Genomic DNA, 26,065 nt, shown 5'->3' with positions numbered 1-26,065 from the left:
GCATTGGAATTTAAAACAGATCTAATAGCCTTTCTGCGCTGATTGTAAAAGTGGTACTGGGTAAGCTGATATTTGTATTTTTCGCGGCGTTTTATTCGGTCCCGTTTTGTTGCCCGTTCAGGGTTGGTTGTCTGTTTATATTTCCTTTGGTTGTCTGTGATTTGTTTATTTTTCCTATACTGGTAGTATTTCCGTGACGGATGTTTGGGGCCAGGAAGTAGATCAATCGCAGAGGCCAAGAACTCACACCAAATGTTAATCTCATTGTCAAATTGCTCGTCTGTCAAATTGTTTAAAAATCTACTTCGCCACTGCATCATTTTCTGCTTAAATTCATGCGGTAGTGTGTTGACATCTTTAGTTTCCGTGTTAGCATTAAGGTCACTTTCTTGAACGATTGTTTGGACATTTTGAGAGGGATCAGCCCTCTGTCGATTTCTAGAAACTAAAATTTGACGGTGAATATCAGGATGAGCTCTGCTGATGTGTATTTTGACCCCACGGGAACTGGAGTAATGACATCCGCAGTGTGGACACTGACAATTTATGTTATCACATGCCTGGTTTGAAGAATTCGCACTGTAGATGTGTGATCGGTCGTCTTGCTTAGGATTGTGGATGTAGAGCAATTCGGTTGTTGCATCTACAACTGAGCAGTCCTATTTAGGGCCCACTCTGCTCACCTCACATGGGGAAGGGGCTAGAAAAGGTGCCCTAAACATAGTCAGCCATTTCTAGTACCGATTGGATAGCCGTGTCCAATGGTATCACCTTAATGTGGTCAAACAAGTAAGAAATTATATTTTGCTACATGGAACGTAAGAACACTTAATAATGACCCTTCAAATGAGAGATCCGAAATGAGAACAGCCCTTGTGGATAAATATTTATGAAGATATAGACATAGCAGCACTCCAGGAGACCTGTCTTGCTGAAGAAGGTCAGTTGAATGAAAACGGTAAACCTACCAACGAACACCGAATACGTGGAGTAGGCTTTGCCATCAAGAATAAGCTACTCAGAGACCTGCTAGAGCTTCCAACTGGACATAATGAACGCATCATAACATTAAGACTTCGATTAAATAGCGACCAGCATTCCACAGTAATTTGTGCATATGTCCCCACATTAGGCTCTGATGATGACATCAAAGAAACATTCTATTCAGTTCTGGATGACATCCTATCAAACATCAATCACCTAGACAAAATCATCTTGCTTGGTGATTTTAACTCTCTTGGTGCCAGGCAGTAGTGCGAGCATCCGCCCTTTAAATTGCCAGAGCCGATCTGGTCGGCCTTTAACAATCCAGTCGGAAGTTGCTAGAGTTGATTACATCGGCCGGCTTAAAATTCTGTGATATACATAATTTTGAGGCAACCTATAGTGATGTGCATACTTTTGTTACAACCTGTAGTAAAGGGGCCACACGTTATTGTGTGCGTGGCCTTGCTTTGGCAGATCTAAGAGGGTGTTACACCTTTCACAAGAGTCTTTTCCTGTGTTTACAAATACCGCTAACCGGTCAGTAAGAGATTGCTCCTTGCAGTGAGTGGATTTGTGACAGGAAAATAGCATGTTGTTCACATGATATTTTTTCAGCAGGTATTGATGACAATAAATTAATGCAGTATTTGGAACAGTGCGAAGTTAACGCGGATGATTTATCGGATAGCGATAGGGAATTTAGTTCAGAGAGTAGCGACGAAATTATACCGGACACGTCCGCGGAATCACCGCAGCTAAAGAAGAGACGTTTAATTGTGTCTAACAGCACTACTCTGAATATAGTGGTAGATGAAACTAGTGATAACGAATATGATAATGTCTCTGGAGAACATTTTGTGGAAATTTGTCCCAATGAACCCGACAACATTCCTCAACCTCCTGTCTCCTTCAAGGAAGTTCTTGGACCTAAACATGTCCTACAGTCTGATTCTCCGGCCATATCATACTTCAATTTACTTTTCACTTACTCTCTGCTAAACCTTATAGTCACATATAGTCCTCTATCATTACCTAAATGCTGGTCTCCGCAGGCCAAGTGTAGCGTGCCTGCCTCTCACCCGGAGGTCATGGGTTCGATTCCCGCCCAGGTCAAGACTTTTCACCTGGTCCTGAGGGTTGGTTCAAGGTTCACTCAATCTAAGTGACCCTAAGTGATTGCAATTGAGGAGATATCTGAGGGTGAGAGGGCGACCCCGGTCTGGAAAACCAAGAATAATTACTGAGAGGATCCGTCCACTGATCATGATTCACCTCGTAAACTGCAGGTACCGAACTGAGAAGCGGTCACTTAGTAGGTCAAAGCAAATCACGGCTTTAGTGCCATACATTTCTTAATTTTGTAAATTCTGTTGTATTGTAAAATTATTTTTCTAATATATACTACAACCGAAAACAAGAAACTTTTTTTCTGAAAACAAAACACTGTAATATCAACTACTATTTTTTACTTATTTAATAATTCAGAATTATTATAATACTGTGTTGTCTGCACATAGAAAATTTGTTGTCAGTATTTGCCAAACATCGATACTGTACCAGGAAAAGTTTGTGGGTTTAGGGCATGAGAAGGACCTCAGGTAGTGGAAGTTGATTTTGGAGCCGATACAGAGCAGGATAGAATTGCAGGGTGAATAATAGATGGTTATACTTTTTCCAAATAATTTATTAATAATGTTGAATGATTCATCACCCTGCAATATTAATAGAGGACTCAGATCTTTCATTGAAATCAAAAGTTTAAACGTAAATCTTCTTGAATTCAGTTCGAGAAAAATAAATAAATATCACTGATCCTATAGTCTTTCTAACTTTTGTGAAAACAGGAAGTGTCAGTTCTTCACCTAAAGTCTTTCTAAGTATTAATTCATGAAATGAACACACACTTATAATTGAAAATTGAAATAAGAATTTAAATTTCTGTTGAAAGTTTCTTAGTTTGTTAGCCTTGAAATATAGAACACTTGAAAATCCTATAGTTCTTCGATGTAAATGAATATTAAATTTTGAAAAATAAATTTGTCATTAAAGATGAACTTTTGAGAAATGATGAAAAACTACGAAGTATTGTTCACACACAGCACTGAGAAAATCACTGTTCAAGATTGATAAGAAAAAGTCAGTCAGTTTGTGACTACTCACTTAGTAAAGAAAATTTGGCTTACAAATGTTGACGTGGAGAATGGGAGTCTGGAACATTCCGCGGAGTGCGGACGGAGACTCGAACTCGATGTTCCATGAAGAAACCATGTTGACGTCCCTCGATGGGTACCATAGATGAGATGATGTTTGAGGTAGCTGGATCTTGTAGAATTTCACAAGATTTCCGCTGCTCGTGGAGGTGATTTTAGCACACGGAAAGTTCAATTGGTGCGAGTAGTAATTACAGATGCTATCATTCACTGTCAAACACAGTTCAATTCGTATTTTAATTTGATGACGTTAAACAAATAATTACAGTCCTTGCTGCATAAAACACTATTTAAAATCGTCACTGAGAACGTCCATAAATACACAGTTCAAACACTTGAAAAATCAACGTGTAATAATTCTCATCACAGTCTTTGAATCACTATCCTAGCAGATAACAATGATTTTCTGGTAATGATAGTATTATATTACCTTAGAAAAAGTTCTTAATATTCACCAAGTTTATCACTGGAGTAAGTCGTGTCCTGATATGGCACGAACACTACGTAAATAAAGAGACACAGTTCAAGGATGTACTGTATTAGAAGAAATGAGTCCTAGAATAGTTAGAGTTATTGTACACGACAGTTTCTGTTTATTGTAGTAGTTCAATATTATGTGAAATTAACTAAGTCCACACGTCATGTTCTAATCTGTGAATATCAAATATTTGACTTCGTGCTTCAATGATTTCACACGTGTTATATTTCGAAATGTCTGTGAATTATATTGTAGTCGCGGCACGATAGACTAAGTACGGTGCGACGTCTTTTACAAGTGCGACGGCGATTGATTATCCCATAATTTCGTCTCCGCGAAACGCGACGGAAAGTACTATCTCCGAGACTGCACTGACAGACTGTACGAGGGTCAGTCTCCCCTCTGTCTCACTCTCACACACACACACACACGTACTGCACTGCTGCACTGCTTGTCAGCCTTGACATAGTGGCCTATATATCTGCGCCGGGAGGGGTGGCGCTCTGAATCATGTGACCGAGAGTGCTCGATCTTCTTAAACTTTATATAGTTATAACTCAAAAACTACTGGACAGATTGCTTTGAAATTTACAGGATTTTACTTTTACGATGTCTGCTACAATTTACCATTGGTCCTGTTCAAATTGGTTAAGGTGTTAAAAAGTTCACAAAAGAAAAATTCTTTCGAGAAATGTCTCTAGGGGAGGCAAGTTTCAAGCGGTAGGTGACATCATTTGACCTCGCCTGGCTCGCTTGTGGAGTCTGGTACGTACTGGAATGTTCCTTCGTTCAGCTGTTCGCATGTCGGACGGAAATTGTATGCTGAAATAAAGTTTTTTCAATTGATATGTGCCAGGGTCTAGGCCTTCTTCGTACAATACATACACGCGAATTTTATCGGTGAGTAAAATTGTCTTGTTTTTACTAGTGACATATGTTTGAATTTTTATTTTTTACGTTTTATTTTTCTCGTTCAAAGTAGTTATTCTATAGAATTGTATTTAGAAATACATTATACATAATTACGTATATTCTTTTGTATCGTAAATTATTTTTTCAAAGTAGATATTGAGAGAGAAAGTGTGAAAATATTTTTCTCTTCCTAAAAATAAATGTTATCGACAACTATAAATCAACAATAAAACGTCTTTGACTCTTTATATCTCTCCAAACCAGTTTCTTATTCTACGTAGTCGATATGTAGAAAATTGCATGCCAGTATTTGCTATACACCGGCAGATATACGTGAATTTTAAAATACATGTATTTCCACAGAAAACGGCCAGACGCTTTACAGCAGTAGAGTGGAGGCGGAGCTCTGGCCTTTTCCAGCTGATGGGGAGCGGCTGACCAGATCTGCTCTTGGCTCCAAGAGGGTTAATGCCAGAGTGGGAAAGGACCACAAAGTATGGAATGGTGTCATTAGCAAGGAGGGAGTTGGCAGTGAAAATTCCAACATCTTTCACCAAAGGGATCGCTTCAAAACATCATGGTAACATCCTAGATCGAAACACTGACACCTCATTGATTATGTAATCTTCCGCAAGTAAGATCTAAGCGATGTTCTCATCACCAAAGCAATGATGGAAGCTGATGACTGTTGGACAGATCACTGATTTATTAGATCAGCGATGCTTTTGTCACTGTCCACCCACAGGAGGAAACAACAGAAGAGCTTCAGACACCAAGAAGTTAGGCAATACAGAAATTACTTCAAAATACAGAGAGCTCCTTAATTGACTTTGCCAAAGGTATATCAACCTGATGTAACGCAACACTGGGAGAGTCTGAAGACCACTATTCAAGATGCCTGCAAAGCAACAGTAGGATATAAGACCAGAAAACATCAAAACTGATTTGATGAAAATGATGAAGAAATTGAAGCATTGATATCAGAGAAGAGCCTTGCAAGCATGGTGAAGGGACATGAACTCCCATTCTAAGAAACAAGCTGTAAGTATTGCCAAAGCAAATGTCCATAGAAAAACCTGTGAGCTCAAGAATGCATGGTGGACAGCAAAGGCAAAAGAGTTACAGTATCTAGCATGTAAAGATTCACGACAGTTCTTCCAAGTGACAAAAGCAGTTTATGGTCCCATCACCTTTGGGAGGAATCCCTTTTGTTCCAGCGATAAGAGTACACTTTTAAAAGATCAATACTCCACCACGAATAGGTGGAAAGATCATTTTGAACACCTCTTGAACCAGGAATTGATTATTGATGAACAGGTATATGATATATTAAACAAGCTCCCATCAATGAAGAACTTGGCTCCCCGCCAACACTAGATGAAGTTAAGCATGCTGTCAATCAAGCAAAGTGTCACAAAGCCTCTGGTCCTGATGGTATACCAGTGGAAGCTCTCAAAGAAGGAGGTGAGGAACTAATGAGACACATACATGAAATGATTGTCAAAATTTGGAGCACTGAAGAAATGCCTCCTGATTTCAGAGACAGTCTGGTAGTTCCCATCTTTAAGAAAGAAGATCGAACAAACTGCAATAACTGTCAGAGAATATCCTTACTGTCGTGCCTGAGAAAGCTTATTGCTCGAATCTCGGCAAATCGTATTGTACCCTTGGTGGAGAAAATACTTCCAGAGAACCAGTGTGGCTTCAGGCCTTCTAGAGGAACCACAGATATGATATTCACAGGTCGCCAACTTCAGGAAAAATTTAGAGAACTAAATAGACCTTTTTATATTGCCTTTATTGATCTTACTAAGGCATTTGACTCTGTGAACTGAGAAGCTTTGTGGAAAATTTTAGCTCTATATGGTTTTCCGTAGAAATTTATTGCCATCTTGAAATTGCTCTGCACTGATATGATGGCAGCTGTCATTGGCAACGGCTGTATTGAAGAGCCATTCCATATCAATACCGGTGTTAAGCAAGGCTGTGTGATAGCCCCTACTTTGTTTTCCTTGTATGTTGCCACTGTCATGGAACTTGTCAGAGATGATTTCTCTCCAGGAATACATATAACTTATGGGATGGATGGTAAACTTTTTAATTTGAGACGTTTAAAGGCAGGAACTCAGACATTCTCTGCAGCATTAGTTGAGTTACAGTATGCTGATGGTAATGCTGTCATAAAACACAGATTCTATACCAACCAGCCTCTGGGGAAGTCAAAGAGATATCAATGTCACAATTGATGGAGTGAGCCTTCAAGTTGTAAACACCTTGCCATACATTGGCAGCACCCTCTCATCAAGCACAAATATAGATTCAGAAATCCAACACAGAATTAACCGTGCAGGAGCATCCTTTTGGTAAGTTAAGATCTTGAGTTTTTGACAATCATGATCTCAATATCGCAACAAAGATTCTTGTGTACAATTCTGTTGTAGTTTCAACCTTACTCTAGGGATCTGAATCCTGGACGTGCTACAGTCAACATCTTAAGAAGCTAGAACAATATCATCAGTGTTGCTTGAGGAGAATACAGCAAATGACTTGGCAAGACAGGCGCACAAATATCAGCGTTCTTGAAGAGACACACACCACCAGTATAGAATTGATGGTTTTAAGTCACCAGCTACAATGGACAGGACACGTAGTTCACATGCCCAATAATCACATTCCCAAACAAGTGTTTTACTCCGAGCTATCAGTAGGTAAATGCTGCGTAGGCGGTCAGAGGAAGCAATTTAAAGATGTAATCAAGGCTAACTTGAAGAGATGTAACACTGATGTGGATAACTGGGAGAGCTTAGCCCTTGACCGTTCATCCTGGAGATCACTAGTCCATCATGGCGCACTATCTTTTGAAGAAAACCACCGACGTACAGCGAATGACAAGAGGCAACGTAGGAAAGAAAAAGAAGTGCTGAGGAGAATTAGAAACAACAAGACTGTTCCACCTGGGACTACCTGTCATCACTGTGGCAAATTGTGGAACTCCCACATTGGACTGTATAGTCACCTCCGAATGCATAGATGAAGAAGCATCCTGTCTGGAAGGCAAACCTGCTCGATTACGAGTGTTTGCTGTCATCATCTTTACCAGTGATTTTCAGTGTTGGTATTACATATAAGTCAATACAGACAAAAGCAAACCATAATAGTTAAAATAATAATTTTTTTTTGCTATTTGCTTTACGTCGCACCGACACAGATGGGTCTTATGGCGACGATGGGACAGGAAAGGACTAGGAGTGGGAAGGAAGTGGCCGTGGCCTTAATTAGGGTGTGGTGTGAAAATGGGAAACCACGGAAAACCATTTTCAGGGTTGCCGACAGTGGGGTTCGAACCTACTATCTCCCAAATGCTGGATACTGACTGCACTTAAGCGACTGCAGCTATCGAGCTCGGTAATAATAAATTCAGTGATCATTTTCGCTACTTTCATGTATGTTACTTCTAACTTACAAACAAGACATCTTGAATCCACCCAGCTTTTACTCCCACACAACAAAGTCGGTCTGAAAACAGACTGATGTAAAGATACGTAGTTGACTTCCTTCTTACAGAATACCCCTGACTGCAACTGCGAACACACTTCATTAGTTTTCCTGCACCTTGATTCAATTTTATTTAGGCTACTCTACTAACATCCTGGAAGAATACACATTCTCAATACTTCAATATTCCTGACTTGATATTCCATCCTCTTAGATTTCTTCCCTGTTGACATCTGTTTAGTCTTGGAAATGCTATGTGATCACTCTTCAGAAAACTGATTTTCTTTGTTGTCTTTGGAATACATGTGTTTATATCTGAGGCTCATTTCACTGTTGAAAGTGACTTTACAATTTCTTCTCCTGTTGCTGGGCCTAACACAAGGTGAAATTTTTCTGTCAGAGTCAACTCCCTTAGCCTTTGATAGTCTTGTATCCAATCTGCAAAGTAGCAACATTGTGATAAATTTATGTGTCATTTCCTACATACAGGTTTCATTAAACCTGCTTAGGGAGAACTCCGCCACCTTCAGTCATTGTTTCTCTCTTAGTTTGAATGATTTGGTACTGGCCGCCAGACCCTCAGCCAGACAGCTGCAGGTGGTACTGCCTACTGTCACATACAGCAGCAGGATGATCCTGACCTGACCAGTCGCAAGTTACCACATACAGTCTAAAAACCTGCATCCAAACCAATACAAATATTAGCAAACTACAAGCAGTCGAAAAGAAGTTCTTAAGAACTATTATCCATTAAACAAGGAGGGACAAAATAAGAAACGACAAGATACACCATCTTGTCCAAGTAGAGATCTGTATCAAAGCCAGGTTGAAATGGTTTGGTCATCTCAAAGCAATGGGCCCACAAACAACACCTAGATTGTGGTTTGAGAAGGAACTCAAAGGCAAAAGATCAAGAGGTCAGCCAAGGAGGAGCTGGATCAATCAGATTAGAAATGATGTAGCTGGACGAGGTCTGGATTTGCAGCATGTTATGGAAGAAGATATCTACTGTACATGGACAGAAGTAAATGGAGAGTGCTCATTCACTGTACCCGGGAAACTGGAACTAGTTCAAGAAGAAGAAGAAAATGAAGATGTTATAATATATGTGTAGGTGGTACTTTCCATCAACAAATAGCAACAGGCAAAATGAATCACTTTTAAACTAGTTTAAATTAAATTACTTTTTCTTTACAGGTTTCACTAGTATTACAATACTTTTCATTCAATGTTGCCACCTGTCATAAAAACGGTATGTTCATATCTTCATGGAAATGACAGGTAGATGCAACATGCAAAATTACTTGGCACTAAGTCCACGTTGTAGTGGAAATGATCAATTTGTGTTTTGCTAGACGTCTTGATAAGGTCATTGTGTTGAGATGGTAATGTAATGCAAACATCTGACAAAAGTTGACTACAATAATCTCTGTCAATTTCATATTCATTGCTTTCAAGAAACAGGTAATACACCACTCCTCAGAGGTACTAGAATAGGGGGACTCAACTCAGCAAAAAAGTATTCAGTCATAATCATACCAGCTCAGTAACAGTATTTACAAATTAAACTACTTTCTCTATTACTCCACACACATCATTAAAATTCTGAAAAAATGTACACTGAAATTTTTTAACTCAACAATACTGCAAGAAAAAAAAAATCTTCAATTTTTCCTTATTGTAATTTTTCTTCTTATAGCTTCCGGCCATGTAGCTATAGGCAGACTAAACACTCTTCTTTCAACATCAGTCAGAGATTTGGTTGATCTTGGAGCAACTCTCAAGAAGAAGACAGTTGTGGTTGAAGTGCCCACACTTAGCCTGGGACTGGCTCATGTAAAAGAAGTTCCACCTATATTCCTGTTACCTAGTCTACTGCATTCTTCTGGTGAAGCACTGAAGCCACTATTAAACAAACTTATTTATCCAACATGTCTACTTAAAATGGGACCAAAAGCAGCATCATTAGAGGAATATGCTACTCAGCTACTTCAAGTAAGGCTTACTAAATAGTTATCATTCTTTATTTTTACACTTTATCTATATATAAAATAAAGAGTTTTGTCTGTGCATTGCTCAGAACTAAAAGAGAATGGTATGTATGTATGTATGTATGTATGTATGTATGTATGTATGTATGTATGCACATTAAGCGAAAATGACAGAACAGAACTTAATGAAAGTATGTGTGTATGTAAATTGGAAATTAAGAAACTCCAATCTAGGCTATACATAATTTGATTCATGCTGGATGAAGTGATATTTCAGGAGAAGGTCTAAAATGTCAGTCTCAAATATCTATGTTATTAGTAGTCCTATTGATAAATATTACATAACAAAAGTTATACAAATTGCATTTTTTGATCATTTATGTCTTTTACAGTTTTACTGTACCAGCTATGATAACAGAGTACTCCTGAATTTAGAAATTTTCTGCTCAATCCATGTTAATGCTGAGCATCACTGACATGGAAATATTGTTCTATTGTGTTAATTGATGATGGAAGTAGTTTTTGTTGTGATTGTCTTAAAAGTAAAAAAATTTGTGTGGTTGTCAGACCGTATCGACAAGGAAAGTTGTGAAGATTATTATTAGAATGAGGAAAAATCATGAAATAATCATCTCTTGAAGAATAAGACAAAAGGGAGTCATCAAAGGAGGAAGAAGAATTCCCCTTTACGCTGGATACCTTAATATCACCGTCAGGTATACAAAAGGCATACAATATCGAAAGCCCATAACACCGATTAACAATAACGTTATATTTGTAATTGTTTGTTGTAATGTGCTTTGTCTCTTCTACTGCCTCTCATCTCTGATAGACGGCATTATTGCTGCATGCTGCCTGAGGTAAAGGAGTTACTTACCTGAGTAGAATAGCTTACCTCAATATTGGTGGGAAGTAGCCGAGGAGTTATATAACTTCCTTTTTTAGCATGCTGTTCCTCTGGTTCATACATGATCTGATAAGTACAGGCATGTGACACACTGGTTCATCATAGCATTTCATCTATTTGATCCCTGCTATGAGGCTCTAATAGGAATGGGAAGTGTGCACACTTAATGAAAAATGGCAGAGCAGTGTTCACCGCTGTTTGTGACTAGGTCATTCGAGCATCATTAGAATGTCAGATAGTACTGTTCGTGAAAAGTGAGAAACTGTGCTATTTTTCATTTCAGCGAGCGTTTCATACGATAGCCTTACAAGAATACTGATGTCATTGTAATGACCTATGTCGAGTTCAGTTTAATATTTGTCTGAATCTCTTACAGCATCACGGGGAAATGAATTGGTGGATTATAATGAAACCTGGCATTTCAGTTTAAAATAAGGTCGAGTATGATCTTAGCTAAAATTTTGTATATAAAATTTCAGCAGGAGAGGGTGTTTCAGAAGGGGCCTAAAGCATAAAACTTGACCTATCTCTCTTACAGTTAGTTTTACACTAAAATAAGAGAGATATCAGCGGCATTCATATGAATATTCAAGTCCAAGAGCTGATAACTAATTCTATAGACAGTAAAGAGAGTTGCTATGGAGATTGTTCCAGCAATATTTTAAAGGCTTTGTACATCTGTCAATATTGTTTTAATATTACAAGAAGGCCTGTGTTATAAATGTTAGCATTTACTGCAGCTTTGCACTCATGGAATTCCTTTGAGTTTGCTATGAAATTTAACCAATAGTAGGTCATGTCTGGTTTCGTGCAAGATAACCACAATACTTCAGCGCTCCTTGCGAACATTATGTAAAGCTTCTCAGAGTGGGCATGCCAGGCATACGATGCAAGTGGGAGGGAGTAAACCATAATTCTCTTTGCCTCTTTAGCCAAACGCAAGTAATCTGAATATGCTGTTGAAGAAGCACAAATGTTTCTTTAAACTTTCTAAAGTGATACTAATGACTGAAAATACATATTATAGCATATACACTGACTGACAGAGCAAATGCAACACCAAGAAGGAGTGGTCAGAACTTTATGCCAATTGCAGGGTAGACTGACGTCACTGAGGTATGCTCATGATGTGAAATGCGCCGCTGTGCTGCGCACGTAGCGAACGATAAATGGGACACGGCGTTGGCGAATGGCCCACTTCGTACCGTGATTTCTCAGCCGACAGTCATTGTAGAACGTGTTGTCGTGTGCCACAGGACACGTGTATAGCTAAGAATGCCAGGCCGCCGTCAACGGAGGCATTTCCAGCAGACAGACGACTTTACGAGGGGTATGGTGATCGGGCTGAGAAGGTTGGTCGCTTCGTCAAATCGCAGCTGATACCCATAGGGATGTGTCCATGGTGCAGCGCCTGTGGCGAAGATGGTTGGCGCAGGGACATGTGGCACGTGCGAGGGGTCCAGGCGCAGCCCGAGTGACGTCAGCACGCGAGGATCGGCGCATCCGCCGCCAAGCGGTGGCAGCCCCGCACGCCACGTCAACCGCCATTCTTCAGCATGTGCAAGACACCCTGGCTGTTCCAATATCGACCAGAACAATTTCCCGTCGATTGGTTGAAGGAGGCCTGCACTCCCGGCGTCCGCTCAGAAGACTACCATTGGCTCCACAGCATAGACGTGCACGCCTGGCATGGTGCCGGGCTAGAGCGACTTGGATGAGGGAATGGCGGAACGTCGTGTTCTCCGATGAGTCACGCTCCTGTTCTGTCAGTGATAGTCACCGCAGACGAGTGTGGCGTCGGCGTGGAGAAAGGTCAAATCCGGCAGTAACTGTGGAGCGCCCTACCGCTAGACAACGCGGCATCATGGTTTGGGGCGCTATTGCGTATGATTCCACGTCACCTCTAGTGCGTATTCAAGGCATATTAAATGCCCACTGCTACGTGCAGCATGTGCTGCGGCTGGTGGCACTCCCGTACCTTCAGGGGCTGCCCAATGCTCTGTTTCAGCAGGATAATGCCCGCCCACACTCTGCTCGCATCTCCCAACAGGCTCTATGAGGTGTACAGATGCTTCCGTGGCCAGCGTACTCTCCGGATCTCTCACCAATCGAACACGTGTGGGATCTCATTGGACGCCGTTTGCAAACTCTGCCCCAGCCTCGTACGGACGACCAACTGTGGCAAATGGTTGACAGAGAATGGAGAACCATCCCTCAGGACACCATCCGCACTCTTATTGACTCTGTACCTCGACGTGTTTCTGCGTGCATCACCGCTCGCGGTGGTCCTACATCCTACTGAGTCGATGCCGTGCGCATTGTGTAACCTGCATATCGGTTTGAAATAAACATCTATTATTCGTCCGTGCCGTCTCTGTTTTTTCCCCAACTTTCATCCCTTTCGAACCACTCCTTCTTGGTGTTGCATTTGCTCTGTCAGTCAGTGTATTATTTACTCTGTAGTTCATTTTCAGAAGATCTTGGAGGTTTTTACAAAATTGGACAGTGAATTTTACCTATAATTTTTCAGACACTTCACTGCACAGGCTAGTGCCCTGGGCCACAAGCTCAAAATGCTCATTTAACACATAAAAGTTCAATTGCCTGGTAAACCATCAGTGTTGCAAAGAACATGCCTAAAAACGTACTTATAGGAAAATTAATTCTAAATCATTTGTGTACACTCCTTTTGTCTGTAAGACAAACAATCTTATTAGATAATACACATACCAAATTACAGAAAAGCATCAAAGTTAGGAAGAAAACGCATATGAACTTCTTGGTAGAAAGCTGAACAAGTTCACTTAGGGTCGGTTGCATAAAAAGTTAATCCAAGACCAAGCAACGAAGTTAAACTTCAGTCAAACTGAACTTAGAATTTTGGTTGGATAAAACTTAATCCAAGATCATTTCAGCTCAGTTTAAGGTCAAACTTAACTGGTGAATATTGTTGGATTAACCTTTATGAATTTAGATTAGCGGAAGCTAGGTATTTACTCGTAGTTACCTTCAAAATAACGAAGAATAAAATGGTGAGTGGTGATATTTGTAATTCAATTTGAAGAAGTACATGTATGGATGATGTTTCACACATATTAGTCACTTATATATTGTTGCATATTTGTAATGAAGTGAGGTAGAGTGCAAAATATGCATTTGTTATTATTGGGTTTATAGGTTAAATTATTTTCAGATTTAGGATTACTTCGATTCTTGGAAACATTCACATTACCCAAATGACGGTCCCAAAGTGAATTTTTTAATAATAATGTTATTGGTTTTTACATCCCACTAACTACTTTTGCGGTTTTCGGAGATGCCAAACTGTTGGAATTGAGTCCCGCAGGAGATCTTTTACGTACCAGTAAATCTACAGACATGAAGTTGATGTATTTGACCACCTTGAAATACCACCGGACTGAGCCAGGATCAAACCTGCCAAGTTGGAGTCAGAAGGCCAGCGCCTCAACGTTCGAGCCACTCAGCCCAGTGTGTGATGGTTTTTTAACTTATGAATTTATTATAAATCATGAACTTGTTCACTTTCATATTGTCCGACTCGTTGGCTGAATGGTCAGCATACTGGCCTTCGGTTCAAAGGGTCCCGGGTTCGATTCCCGGCCGGGTCGGGGATTTTAACCTTCATTGGTTAATTCCAATAATCCGTGGGCTGGGTGTTTGTGCTGTCCCCAACATCCCTGCAACTCACACACCACACATAACACTATCCTCCACCACAATAACACGCAGTTACCTACACATGGCAGATGCCGCCCACCCTCATCGGAGGGTCTGCCTTACAAGGGCTGCACTCGGCTAGAAATAGCCACACGAAATTATATTATTATTACTTTCATATTGCATTTCTTATATCTGGGATATAGTTTTATAATTTAACAGTAACCATTTTCAAATGACCACCAGTGAAATACGTATGGTATCATGAATTTAGACAGATGTACAAGCTCTACAGTGAATTTTAAATTGAATCTTCTTGTGTTTGTTGGCAGAGATGGTATGTGGGCTGCAGGTGGTTAATTCACTGTTCAACCAAATCTAATTAAGTACTGTCAAAATCAAAATAAAAGTCAAAATCATTCTGTGAGGCTCAATCAGGATAGTATGCAGAAGTACATAAGGAAGTGTTAGTGTGGGTACAAGAAACCAGGAACAATGGCAACCATGTGTCCTGTATATCAAGTAGTTACCCCAGACCAGAAGTGTATTAGATTTATAAATATGACCATGTAGTAGACTATAATATCATTTTTAACTGAAATAATAAATACATTGTCCTATAAAGTATTTTGAAGTATATTATGTATTTACAGATTATTTGCTATTGTGATTTCTTAAACATGCACATATAAAGTTCCTCAAACTTTTTGGCTTTAATAATTGAAATAAGGTAATGTTTGAAGTTAAACTGCTTGGTTCCCTTGCCTTACAAAAGGCAATCTTGTACATATTTCATTTCTCTCTGTTTGAAGCATATGAAACTGGTTCATCCTTCCGGCCCATATATCCTTGTTGGAGACCTCTGGGGTGGAGTGGTGGCCATTGAGCTAGCTGGACAACTGGAGGCTCAGGGCCATCAAACCCAAGTGTTCCTTCTTGATGGTGCTCCTGAGATTCTTCAGAAGACAGTGGCCCTGCTTGGTGAGGGAAGTCAACTTGAAGTAAACCTTCTAGAGAAGCTCTTCAGTATTACATCAGACAAGGTATGTTCCTATAAAATACAGTAGCCACACAAGATATAATGATGATAATATGCTTGGTGTTCTTCCTGCAAGCCTGTGATTGAACGAAACTTTGTCAAATCTTCTGTTTCCACACTTGTCATCTTGATGTCCTTCAATGTCATGATCTCTTGAATGTCAGAGTTGCATCCTTTAATACAGTGTGTGAGGTGGGGTGCAGCTCTGGCCAATTCATTTGTCGCAGTTGACAGTCAACCTATTTCTATTGAATTCTGAGAGTGGCACAATTCTGTTACAAATTTCTGCCAGTGGCAGCAACTGCTGACATGGGTGGAATGAAAAATGTCATGTGTTTCTTGTGCTATAAAAGTAAATATATTTTCTGGGCCATGAACACATCCCTCTTCCTCTCTTTGTTGGCCATTCACTGTTCCTTTCCAGCAGTTCAAGGTCAACCCATACACAGAGTGGATGCATTGTACAGACCCCTACCTTTTCCTCTGTCGGCGCACTCATCTATTGGTGCGAGAGTTTATGGCAAGAACGCTCACAGCACCAATACATTGGCTCTGTTCTGTTTAGGGACTTTGGTCATTTGTGTGGCTTTCAAATGGTAACAGATAATCATGACAGTAACTTAAAGCATTGAATTTGCACCTTACTCAACAGATAGATGAATCAGCCCTACGAAATATTTGTATTTTCGACAAATGAAATCTGTTGACCATGTTGTGCTGGTTCAAAGAAGTTATTGCATTGATCTGTTTTTGGTTGGCTTTTGAATACAACAATTTGATCTTGCTATCAGTTTAATTTACAGTTTATTTCATTTCTTTGATGTATCATGTGTTCGCTGTACTTCCCAAACCATAATTATACATCTTCTCGTTACTTGTTTGTTGCATGTGCTTGCGTCGTCTTTTTCTTGTAATGGCTGGGCCATGTTCAAAGCCAAATATTTCTGAAATCCTGGAATTTTCAGATGATTTAGACACTAATAGTGACTTTTTTGTCGAAAGTAATTCCCATTATGTGGGAAGTGACGATTTTACTCCTTAACGATTCTTCAGTCACAGCTGCTCTCCGAGCATCGGACTGTGAAGAATGTGACATCAATGACAGTTACGTGAGCAGTGAATAACTTTGTGTTGTACTTCATCAGTGAATTACAGCACAAAAATCATATTGATATCAAATTATTCAGAATTAAATAATCTTTCTTTCAGGTTTAAGAGTAAAGAAGAAATATGAAATAATGTCTTGATATTTCTGCCACATTTTTATTTTTCAATAATTATTTTCAAATTTTGACTTTTTCCCCCCGCTTTACCAATAATAATACGTCCAAGGTATGTTCATATCTGAAATGCACACAGTTTCCTATATTAGTGTGATTTATTTCATTTTTATACGTGTTAAACTGTTAAAATGTCAATTTTTTGTAATTTGGCTGCAAAATCACAAAAATTAGTTTGAGCTGCTTCACTACATACAGGCTGAGTGCAAGAGGGTTAATCTATTGTTACCCATAAACTGTATCTTTCCAGCAGTTCATGGTATACTAGTTTAGCTATAAATAATATCACAAACTATTCTGAGAATAAGTGAAGTATGGTTTGAGATTTTTTAGTTTCCTCTTAATATGTTATAGACACATACATTACTCATAGTCTGCACCTATCAGTCTTCAAAATGTCTACCATTAGCATGCATACAGTTTTGGAGTCTCTTTGGTCAGTCATCTATCGCAGAACAGATGGTATCAATCGGGAAATCCACCATTGCTATCACCAAGGAACACATCAAATGTTCAAGTGAATTGTGTTTTACAGATTGCACTCACCCTATTGAAGTCTAGGGGTTAAGACCAGCAATCAGGAGTACTAGAAGCCACTCAGCAGTGGAGATAAAGTCTGGTACATTGGCCTGCAACCACTGTTGAGTCATCCTTGCCTTAATAGCTGACACAGAAGCTTGCTGCAAGGTCCAGGGCTCATTGTTGAACATGAGACCAGAACAGTTTCCACATAGACTGTGACACTCGTTTTTATTCCTTTTCCACTCACTTCACCATCAAACCGTGACTGAGGAGAGATGGTGACATCTCTGGAACTTAGCAACTCTCTCACGAGCTCCCTGAGAACTTGTCGCACCTACGCGATTGTTCAGGCGATTAATGCTCTCTTCAATGGTGAAGAATTTCTTATCGGTAAAGACAATTCTCTGATGCCCATTGTTGGTGTATCTTTTTTCTTTTTTTTTTTTACTAGTTGCTTTACGTCGCACCAACACAGATAGGTCTTATGGCGACGATGGGACAGGGAAGGGCTAGGAGTGGGAAGGAAGCAGCCGTGGCCTTAATTAAGGTACAGCCCCAGCATTTGCCTGGTGTGAAAATGGGAAACCATGGAAAACAATCTTCAGGGCTGCCGACAGTGGGGTTCGAACCTACTATCTCCCGAATACTGGATACTGGCCGCACTTAAGCGACTGCAGCTATCGAGCTCGGTAGTTGGTGTATCACTGCAGGAGCTGCCTTGATTGCAGTTTCCTCTGCTGATTCAGCTGCAGTGTCAGAAATACTCTTGTGCTCTGGCGATAAACTCTAACCAACCCTCGCGTGATTTTTTACACTCCCTGTCTCAGTAAAAATGCTGGATTGTCTGGTAGATGTACCTCTTGTTGATTTTTAGCTGCCTCAGGGTTTGGAAAATCTCAGTTGGTAATTTTCCAATGTTGTGCAAGGCAACTACTATTACCCTGTTTTCAAATTCACCGCACTCCATGGTTACACGAAGAAGATGCTTTCTTTTTCTTTCACTGTTTAAAACACACTGGTCTGGACTAACATTCATTGCAAGAGTTGCTTGCTACCTGGAAAATCGGTTCTACAGTCCAAGCCAAACGTTTGTGGTAAACTTACACGACGTGGATGCTTCATAGACTTCTATCTTTTCCTCTGTTTGTCTTTCTATTGTTGGCCATACTCTGTATCTTTCTGACAGTTCAAGGTCAACACATACACAAAGTGCTCACATCGTAACATCACTTGTTTCCTCAGTGCATAGCCATAAATTCAGATGGTGCCATTTGTGACCCCACAATGCCTATTTCTGTTTTGATTTGAATATTGGATATTTGTGAAATCAATCTCTATGATAGCTAAATGCAAAATATACTACTCGTATATTTGCATATTAAAGCAAGAGATTAAGCATTTGCAACATTTTATCAGCTCTTATCTCATTTTCATATTGTGCTTATGATTTTTTTACAATTTTCACTTTTATTATTGCTTTATGTTGGAAAAAATCACACAAATTAAAATATTAATAAACATTTGTGATAATAACAAAATTAAGCATTTTTCACAGCCAAATGAGAGCAGATTCATTTTGACACACAGTATTATTTATGATACAAAATTCATATCACTGTTTGTGTATTTCTTTTTCATGTTATGAATGTAACATGATGATAATATTTAAACTCTTCCCTCAGATGAAACAGAACCTACTCAACTTGCCAAACTGGGAATCACGCTTGAACCTAATCTTAGAAGGGCTATCCTACGAAGCTGAAATCGAAAGAAGTCTATTGTCCACAGCAGTTGACACCATCCATTCACACATCAGTAATTTAGTTCTCTACAAGCCTCAACACCAGATTAAAGGTCCAGTCACTTTGATAGTTCCAACTGTTGCAGAAGAAGACAACATCAGTATAATAAAGGTATGTTTATTTCTCAAAGACATTAATTTTCTTTGTCATTTTTACCCTTTCATAGAATCTGTATTTCCTACTTTTAAAGATATCACTCAAACATATTCGTCTACTGATGTCCTTCCACGCCATCTCTCCACTGAGAGCTTGAAACATACCACTTATGTCAAAAACAGTCAGATGTAAGGCTTTTCAGGCGTTTGCTCTATTAACCAGCGTTTTGTCTTAGGTCTGACACTAGACTCATCAGTTGAGCAGTTCTCCCAAGTCTTCCCAGCCCAAACTTGGCAACATTTTTGTAACGCTACTCTTTTTCGGAAATTACCCGGAACAAATCGAACTGCTTTTCTTTGAATTTTTTCCAGTTCTTGAATCAAGTAATCCTGGTGAGGGTCTCATACACTGGAACCATACTCTAGTTGAGGTCTTACCAGAGACTTATATGCCCTCCCCTTTACATTCTTACTACAACCCCTAAATACCCTCATAACCATAACTTCCAGTCTTTCTTGATTGTGAATGGGTTGTATGAATGAGAGTGAATATGGTTGTTTATTGTAATGTTTTCCTGTTTATACTTTAGTTATACTTTATTCACTTTAGTTAGTTTAGTTAGTGATACTTTAGTTGCTTTACTTATACTTTAGGTTGTAAAGATTTCACATGTTTAAATTTTATGTAAAAATTATATTGTATATACATGAAGTGGATAAGTGTAAGAAAGAGCCGGGGGCCCTAACTTTGCCACAATAAAGACGCTCTAATAATAATAATAATAATAATAATAATAATAATAATAATAATAATAATAACCATGTGCAGAGATCTGTACCCTTTATCAACTGCGGACCGTAGATGGCGTAAGACATTTCAGCTTGCTCTTATGCTGCAGGCCGTGGACGGCGTAAGACGTTTAATATTCCGCACGAAGCAATGCTGTTTACATTCGTCACCTATGCATTCTTACACCTTAATCAGCGTTACTGGTTGTAACAGGAATTTGGTTGACCTTGTTGAGATAATCCTCGCGTTGAGTGGGCTCATGTTTATCTCAGCTGTTTTACCGGGAAAATCTCAGCACTTCTTTGCGCGTCAAGTCGGTATTTGAGATTCCAATGCAGTGCGTGTCGTTCTTACCGAGTGTAGTATAATGGTTTATAAAACAAAGTTTCTTACAGAAGAAGAACTGTTAGATATTGTTCACAATGATGATTCTGGCGTTGAACTTATTCCTGAAATAGACTCAGATTGTGAAAGTGAGAATGATGAGGAAATTTTGATTCCCGAATGCGATAGGCCTATAGAAGAAAGTGAAGTGCCTGATACATATCATCCTAGTTATTGTCCTCCTGTTCCACCATTTACAGGGAATTCAGGTCTAAACATTCAAATAGAAAATGAGCAGTATATTATGAATTACGTGAGTATTTTCATGAATGACGAATTTCATCAGTATGTGTGTGAGCAGACGAATCTATATGCGAGTGAAGTGATAAGTGCGGCACCCCGCCCTTTCACAAAGAATTTGATTATGTGATCCTGGAAACCGATTGACGTCTCTGAGTTGAAAAAGTTTTTAGGGTTGATATTCATCACAGGTATAGTCCAAAAGCCTGATATAAAAATGTACTGAACCGAAGACCCTGTTTTTCAGACTCCGATATTTTCTAAAACAATGTCCCGAACATGCTTCCATCATATTCTTTCATTTCTTCACTTCAGTGACAGTAATCATTATACCGATAGTACAGATAGGCTGTATAAAATTAGATCTATTTTGGGAATATTGAGCAAAAATTTTCAACCGTATACACTCCAGGCAAAAAGATTGCATTGGATGAGGGGATGCTAGCTTGGCGAGGGCATATGAAATTTCCAGTCTGCAATCCTGGAAAACTTACTAAGTACGGCATTTTAGTCAGGATGGTGTGCGAGTCTAGTTCAGGATATATTTGCACTCTCAAAATTTGTGATGGAAGTGGAATTTCACTCACAGACACAGTGTTGGAATTACTGAATCCCTACCTTGACCAGGGGTACGTGGTATACATGGATAATTTCTATAACAGTGTAGGTTTGGCTAAGGAGTTGTGTGAGTGCAACACGACTGTTTGTGGAACAATACGGCAAAACAGGGGGGTCCCTAAAGAAGTCAGAGAATGACAGAAAAGTCTGAAGAGGGGAGGAATGACTTTTACGAGGTGGTTCTTCTTTCATGGATGGACAAGAGGGTCATAACAATGATTACAACAATGCATTCAGCAGAAATGGCGGATGTACCAAAACGGTAGATTTGGAAAACCTGCAATGAAGCCAGAATGTATTGTTGATTATAACCCACACATGCATGGAGTGGATATTGCTGATCAGTATCTTGCAAAATATCCAATCATGAGGAAAACAGTGAAATGGCCCAAAAGGTTTTCCTTTTCATTTTACAATGTGCCCTCTTCAATGCATTTAGGCTTCATCAAAAGAACACTAGAAACAAATCCCTTCTCATTTCTGTTGTTCATGTAAACAGTCTGTAGATATCTAATACAAGATATGCAAATAATTCAGTCAGTATCTCCAGTTCCATCTGAAGCATCTTCATCAAGTATGTTTTTGCTGCATGACTTAACCTATATCGTAGTAAGAGGTAGCACCCGATAGTCCGGCATTTTCGGTAATCCGGCAACGGGCCGGTCCCGAACGTGCAGGACTATCGGACTTCTACTGTATTTCAAGTTTCCCCTATGGGAATCAATATCTTTATCATTTGTGGGATACAGCGGGAGGTGGATGTATATACACCAACACTGAAAACAAAAGCTACAAAATAGTAAGTCTGAGCGAATTTCAACAAAGGTGACATTTTACCAGCTTTAGTGCGATAATAATAGTTTTTTGAGATTTTGATTCAGCACTATACAAGATATTAGAATCATTCCGTATTGATGGTTTAGACTTTACAAATGAAATATTTTCAGTGTATACTTCTTTCAATACATAATTCCATCATTAGATGGAGTAATAAAATTCAAACATGTTTCGACTCATTTGAGCCATCTTCAGTGAAATAAGTGGGGTTAAAGTTATTTACATAATACAAGCTAAAATGTGCTAAAAACATAATGAAAGAACAAATGAAAAACAAAAGAGACTTGATGGAAATAAAAAAACAAGACAATATACATCATTTCCATCATTACATGGAGCAATTAATAACTCGTAGAGACAAATTCAGTGAAAAAGGTTAATATTATACATAATTGAATCTAAAAGGTATGTTAAACCTAAGAGGAAAAGAAATGTAAATAAATGATACAGACAGAAATGAACAGTAAGTGCTTAATACTGAGGTTGCGGACCTCTTAATCTAGAAATTTTGCTATTTGATACAATTCAATAAAAAGGACGAAATCACTGTGTTGAAAATTCAGAACTGACAGTCTGCCTTTGTAGAGTCACCATCACCATGAATGGCTAGGAGGGAAGCGCAAAATCTTGAGAATTCAAGTTTGAGAGGAGACAACATGCCAGGTGAAATGTATGTGACAATGTGATGAAAAACGTCAATGAGCTTCAAATTTAGAATAGCAGCATTCTCCCCAGCTGGGGACTGATGAGCAGAAAGCCAGTCTGCGTTTGAAGATGTCGAGATTGTCCTTGCCTTCTCTTCTCACAACGACCTGTCATTGTGTTCATCCTGTCATGTGTTTGTGAGAGCTTCAAGAGAAACAGTATGGCTTTAGAAGTAGTGATGAGATATTCGATTCAGTTTCATTTGATTCTGTTCACATTACAGAATTGATACAGTGATCTGATTCATGGCACATTAGTCACCGTTCCTATTACATCTGTGTAGTGTGTACTGATATGATAGCAGCAAGAAGCTTTCAATGTTTGGTGCTGCAAGCTGGTCTTCATTCTATAAACTGCTTTTCTATGTGTTATCCAGCTTTCAGATTCACGTTTCAGCCATCTTTTTGCATCAAGTTTTGATGTTACAAAGCCACTCCATTAAATAAGTATATAGAATTAAATAAATAATATCTATATACATAATCAACAATGATCTGCATTTAGTGCTGTTGCCAAAGTGGCAAATTCCCTTATCATCTGTTTGCCTAGTCTTTTCTTAAATTATTTCAAAGAACTTGGAAATTTCACTGTATTCATGGTTTTCTGATTCAACGTCTTTTTAGTTAAGTTATTGTATCAGATGTCTCACTTACTCACTGTCCATGTACACCAGTCAACTCGGTTTTTCCATTATTGAAATCTTGTGCAATGATGCGACATACGAACTGAGAGTATACTGAACAATTCCCAATATACAACAGATAATTCTGAGTGATCATGGCATTACTCGTGGTCATAGGGTAGGCTAGACAGCTGAGTCGAATTAATTGTCAAATGTCAAGTAAGTTGTAATACTAATAATAATAAAACTAATAAATAGAATAACCTAATAGCCTATGTAATTACTAACTACTTTGGAATTATGTTTTGAATACCTTTTTTAACACTGCAGAGAAATCCAACTATTATCTAAACCTCCATGTAAGAAGAGGATAGTGAATGCAAGTGGGTATTATTTTCAAATGAGGTGAGAGCGGGAGTCTATTACAGTGTACGATTGTTTCAGTGTGCTATGGCTCTCTATGTCTCACTGCAGCAAAAGTATGGCTCCTTGCCAATGTCCAGTGTACCAATAATGAGCCATGTGTGTGTTACGTCTCACTGATCTGTATTTAGGCTGCTAGTGAGCTGAATCGTGTGCTGTAAGCTCATCGTTCCTGCAATTCGATTCTCTTGGACACTTGAATGAATTGATGATACACTGATTCGAATCATATACTCAGTAGCCAATACTATTTAGAAGTGGAAGATCCAGAGTGGACCCAATCTTCAGCATGAGGCAATTAATGGAAAAGAATTGAGAAGACGGAAAGGATCTGTCATGACATTCATAGATCTAAAAAAAATTTTTTTTTAAAAATGATGGTGCAACAGTAAATGTCCTGACACTGACAGGAAAGACAGAGGAACTGGTTGACTTCATGAAAGTAAAAGATATAGCTATACTTTGACTGTGTGAGACCAAGAAGAGGGGTACGGGAGAGATTCCTCTGAAAGAAGGATACAGGCTGTATTACAGTGGAGGACCTGAGGCAAAAAATGGAGTGGCCACCATACTTAGAAAAGAAATCCAAGAATATGTGGAATATACAAAATGTGTCAGTGATAGGATGATGGTGATGAGACTCCAGTTTGAAAATAGCATGAAAGATCTATTTCAGTTGTATGCCCCACAAATGGGTTGCATAGATGAACATCTAGAGGACTTCTTAGAGGAAGTGGAGAGACAGATAGATAAGGAAGTGCTATTGATGGGAGATCTAAATGCACAAGTTGGAATGATAAGACAAGGAAAGGAAGTTGTTGTAGGGCCCTTTGGATATGGAAATGTAAATCCAGAAGGTGAGCTGATGGTGGATTTTTGCATGAGGAACCAAATGATTATTGGAAACACCTGGTATAGGAAAAAGAACAGTCAGAAGATTACAAGGTATGGTTGGGGATACAGACAGACAAAGACCATAATTGATTATATAATAGAGAAAGAACACCAGAAGAACCTTCTAGATATTATAGCCATGCCTGAAGAAGCCTTTGGTGGAGATCATAGTTGTGATAGGAAAATTGTAAGTAGGAAAGATTAAAAAAAATCCATTAAGAAGAGAGAAAAGAATTAAAGTGTGGAAGGTGAAGGAGAAAAGCATACAAGAAGAATTTCAAAGGGAAATAATACCCTTGGTACCCAGGATGGATATGGGGAATGTTGAAGATGAATGGAAAGATTTAAGGAAGCACTGGTTGGATGTGAAGTAAAGGTATGTGGTAGAACATCAGGAAATGTGAAAGACAAAGAGACACACTGGTGGAATGATAGGGTAAAGATTAAAGTGAAGGAAGAGAAAATGGCATGGAAAACATCTAAGACTGAAGAAAGTAGAAGAAAATATGTGGAGGCAAAGAATTTGACCAAGAAAGTAGTGGTGGAAGGAAAGACGAAAAGCTGGGCCTTATTCACACAGAAATTGAGAGATGATATGTAGGGCAGCAAGAAATTATTGTATGGTATCTTAAGAAACAAAAAGAGAGATCAAGCAAACACCAGATTTTGAAGGATAAAGGCGGCATAATATTAACAAAGCCAGAAGAAATGAGAAATAGACGGAGAAAGTATTTTCAGAACATGAGAGCTGATCTCAGTCATTCAATGGATGAAAAGGAAAGACAATTAGTTCATGAAGAAATGGAACAGGGTCATGGGAAGGAGAAAAGTGAGGAGGAAGTAGCTTCTGCAGCTATCAGGAAAGATAGGGCTGACCAGGAGGAAAGAGGATCAAATGAGGTGGGTAGAGTTGAGGCTCTGCTCATGGGGCATTCCATTGTTAGACACGTGGGGAAAGTGTGTGGAGGGAAGGGAACCAGGGTAGAGTGTTATCCAGGAATTAGGTTGAGGCAGATGTTGAGGAAAGTAGAAGAGAGGGAGGAGGGGAAGGAGAAGGTGGTTGTGTTTCACGTTGGTACCAACAATGTAAGGCAAGCTGATGATGATGATAGCAAACACTCGTAATCGAGTAGGTTTGTCTTCCAGGCAGGATGCC

General features: G+C 39.2%; 1 protein-coding gene across 1 annotated transcript in view; it reads left to right on the top strand.

Annotated features, from left to right (window-relative positions):
• The window catches only part of LOC136877587 (fatty acid synthase), a 426,680-nt gene that overhangs the window by 385,218 nt on the left and 15,397 nt on the right, over nt 1-26,065 (top strand). Inside the window, exons 32-34 of the mRNA XM_067151746.2 lie at nt 9,782-10,077; nt 15,471-15,701; nt 19,182-19,412. Coding sequence (XP_067007847.2) covers nt 9,782-10,077; nt 15,471-15,701; nt 19,182-19,412 — 758 coding nt within the window. The remainder of the gene's footprint in view (nt 1-9,781; nt 10,078-15,470; nt 15,702-19,181; nt 19,413-26,065) is intronic.

Source organism: Anabrus simplex, chromosome 7 (assembly GCF_040414725.1).
Source record: "Anabrus simplex isolate iqAnaSimp1 chromosome 7, ASM4041472v1, whole genome shotgun sequence".
Classification (NCBI taxonomy): Eukaryota; Metazoa; Arthropoda; class Insecta; order Orthoptera; family Tettigoniidae; genus Anabrus; species Anabrus simplex.
The sequence above is the reverse complement of the archived record's forward strand: the minus strand, read 5'-3'. Positions and strand labels throughout refer to the sequence as shown.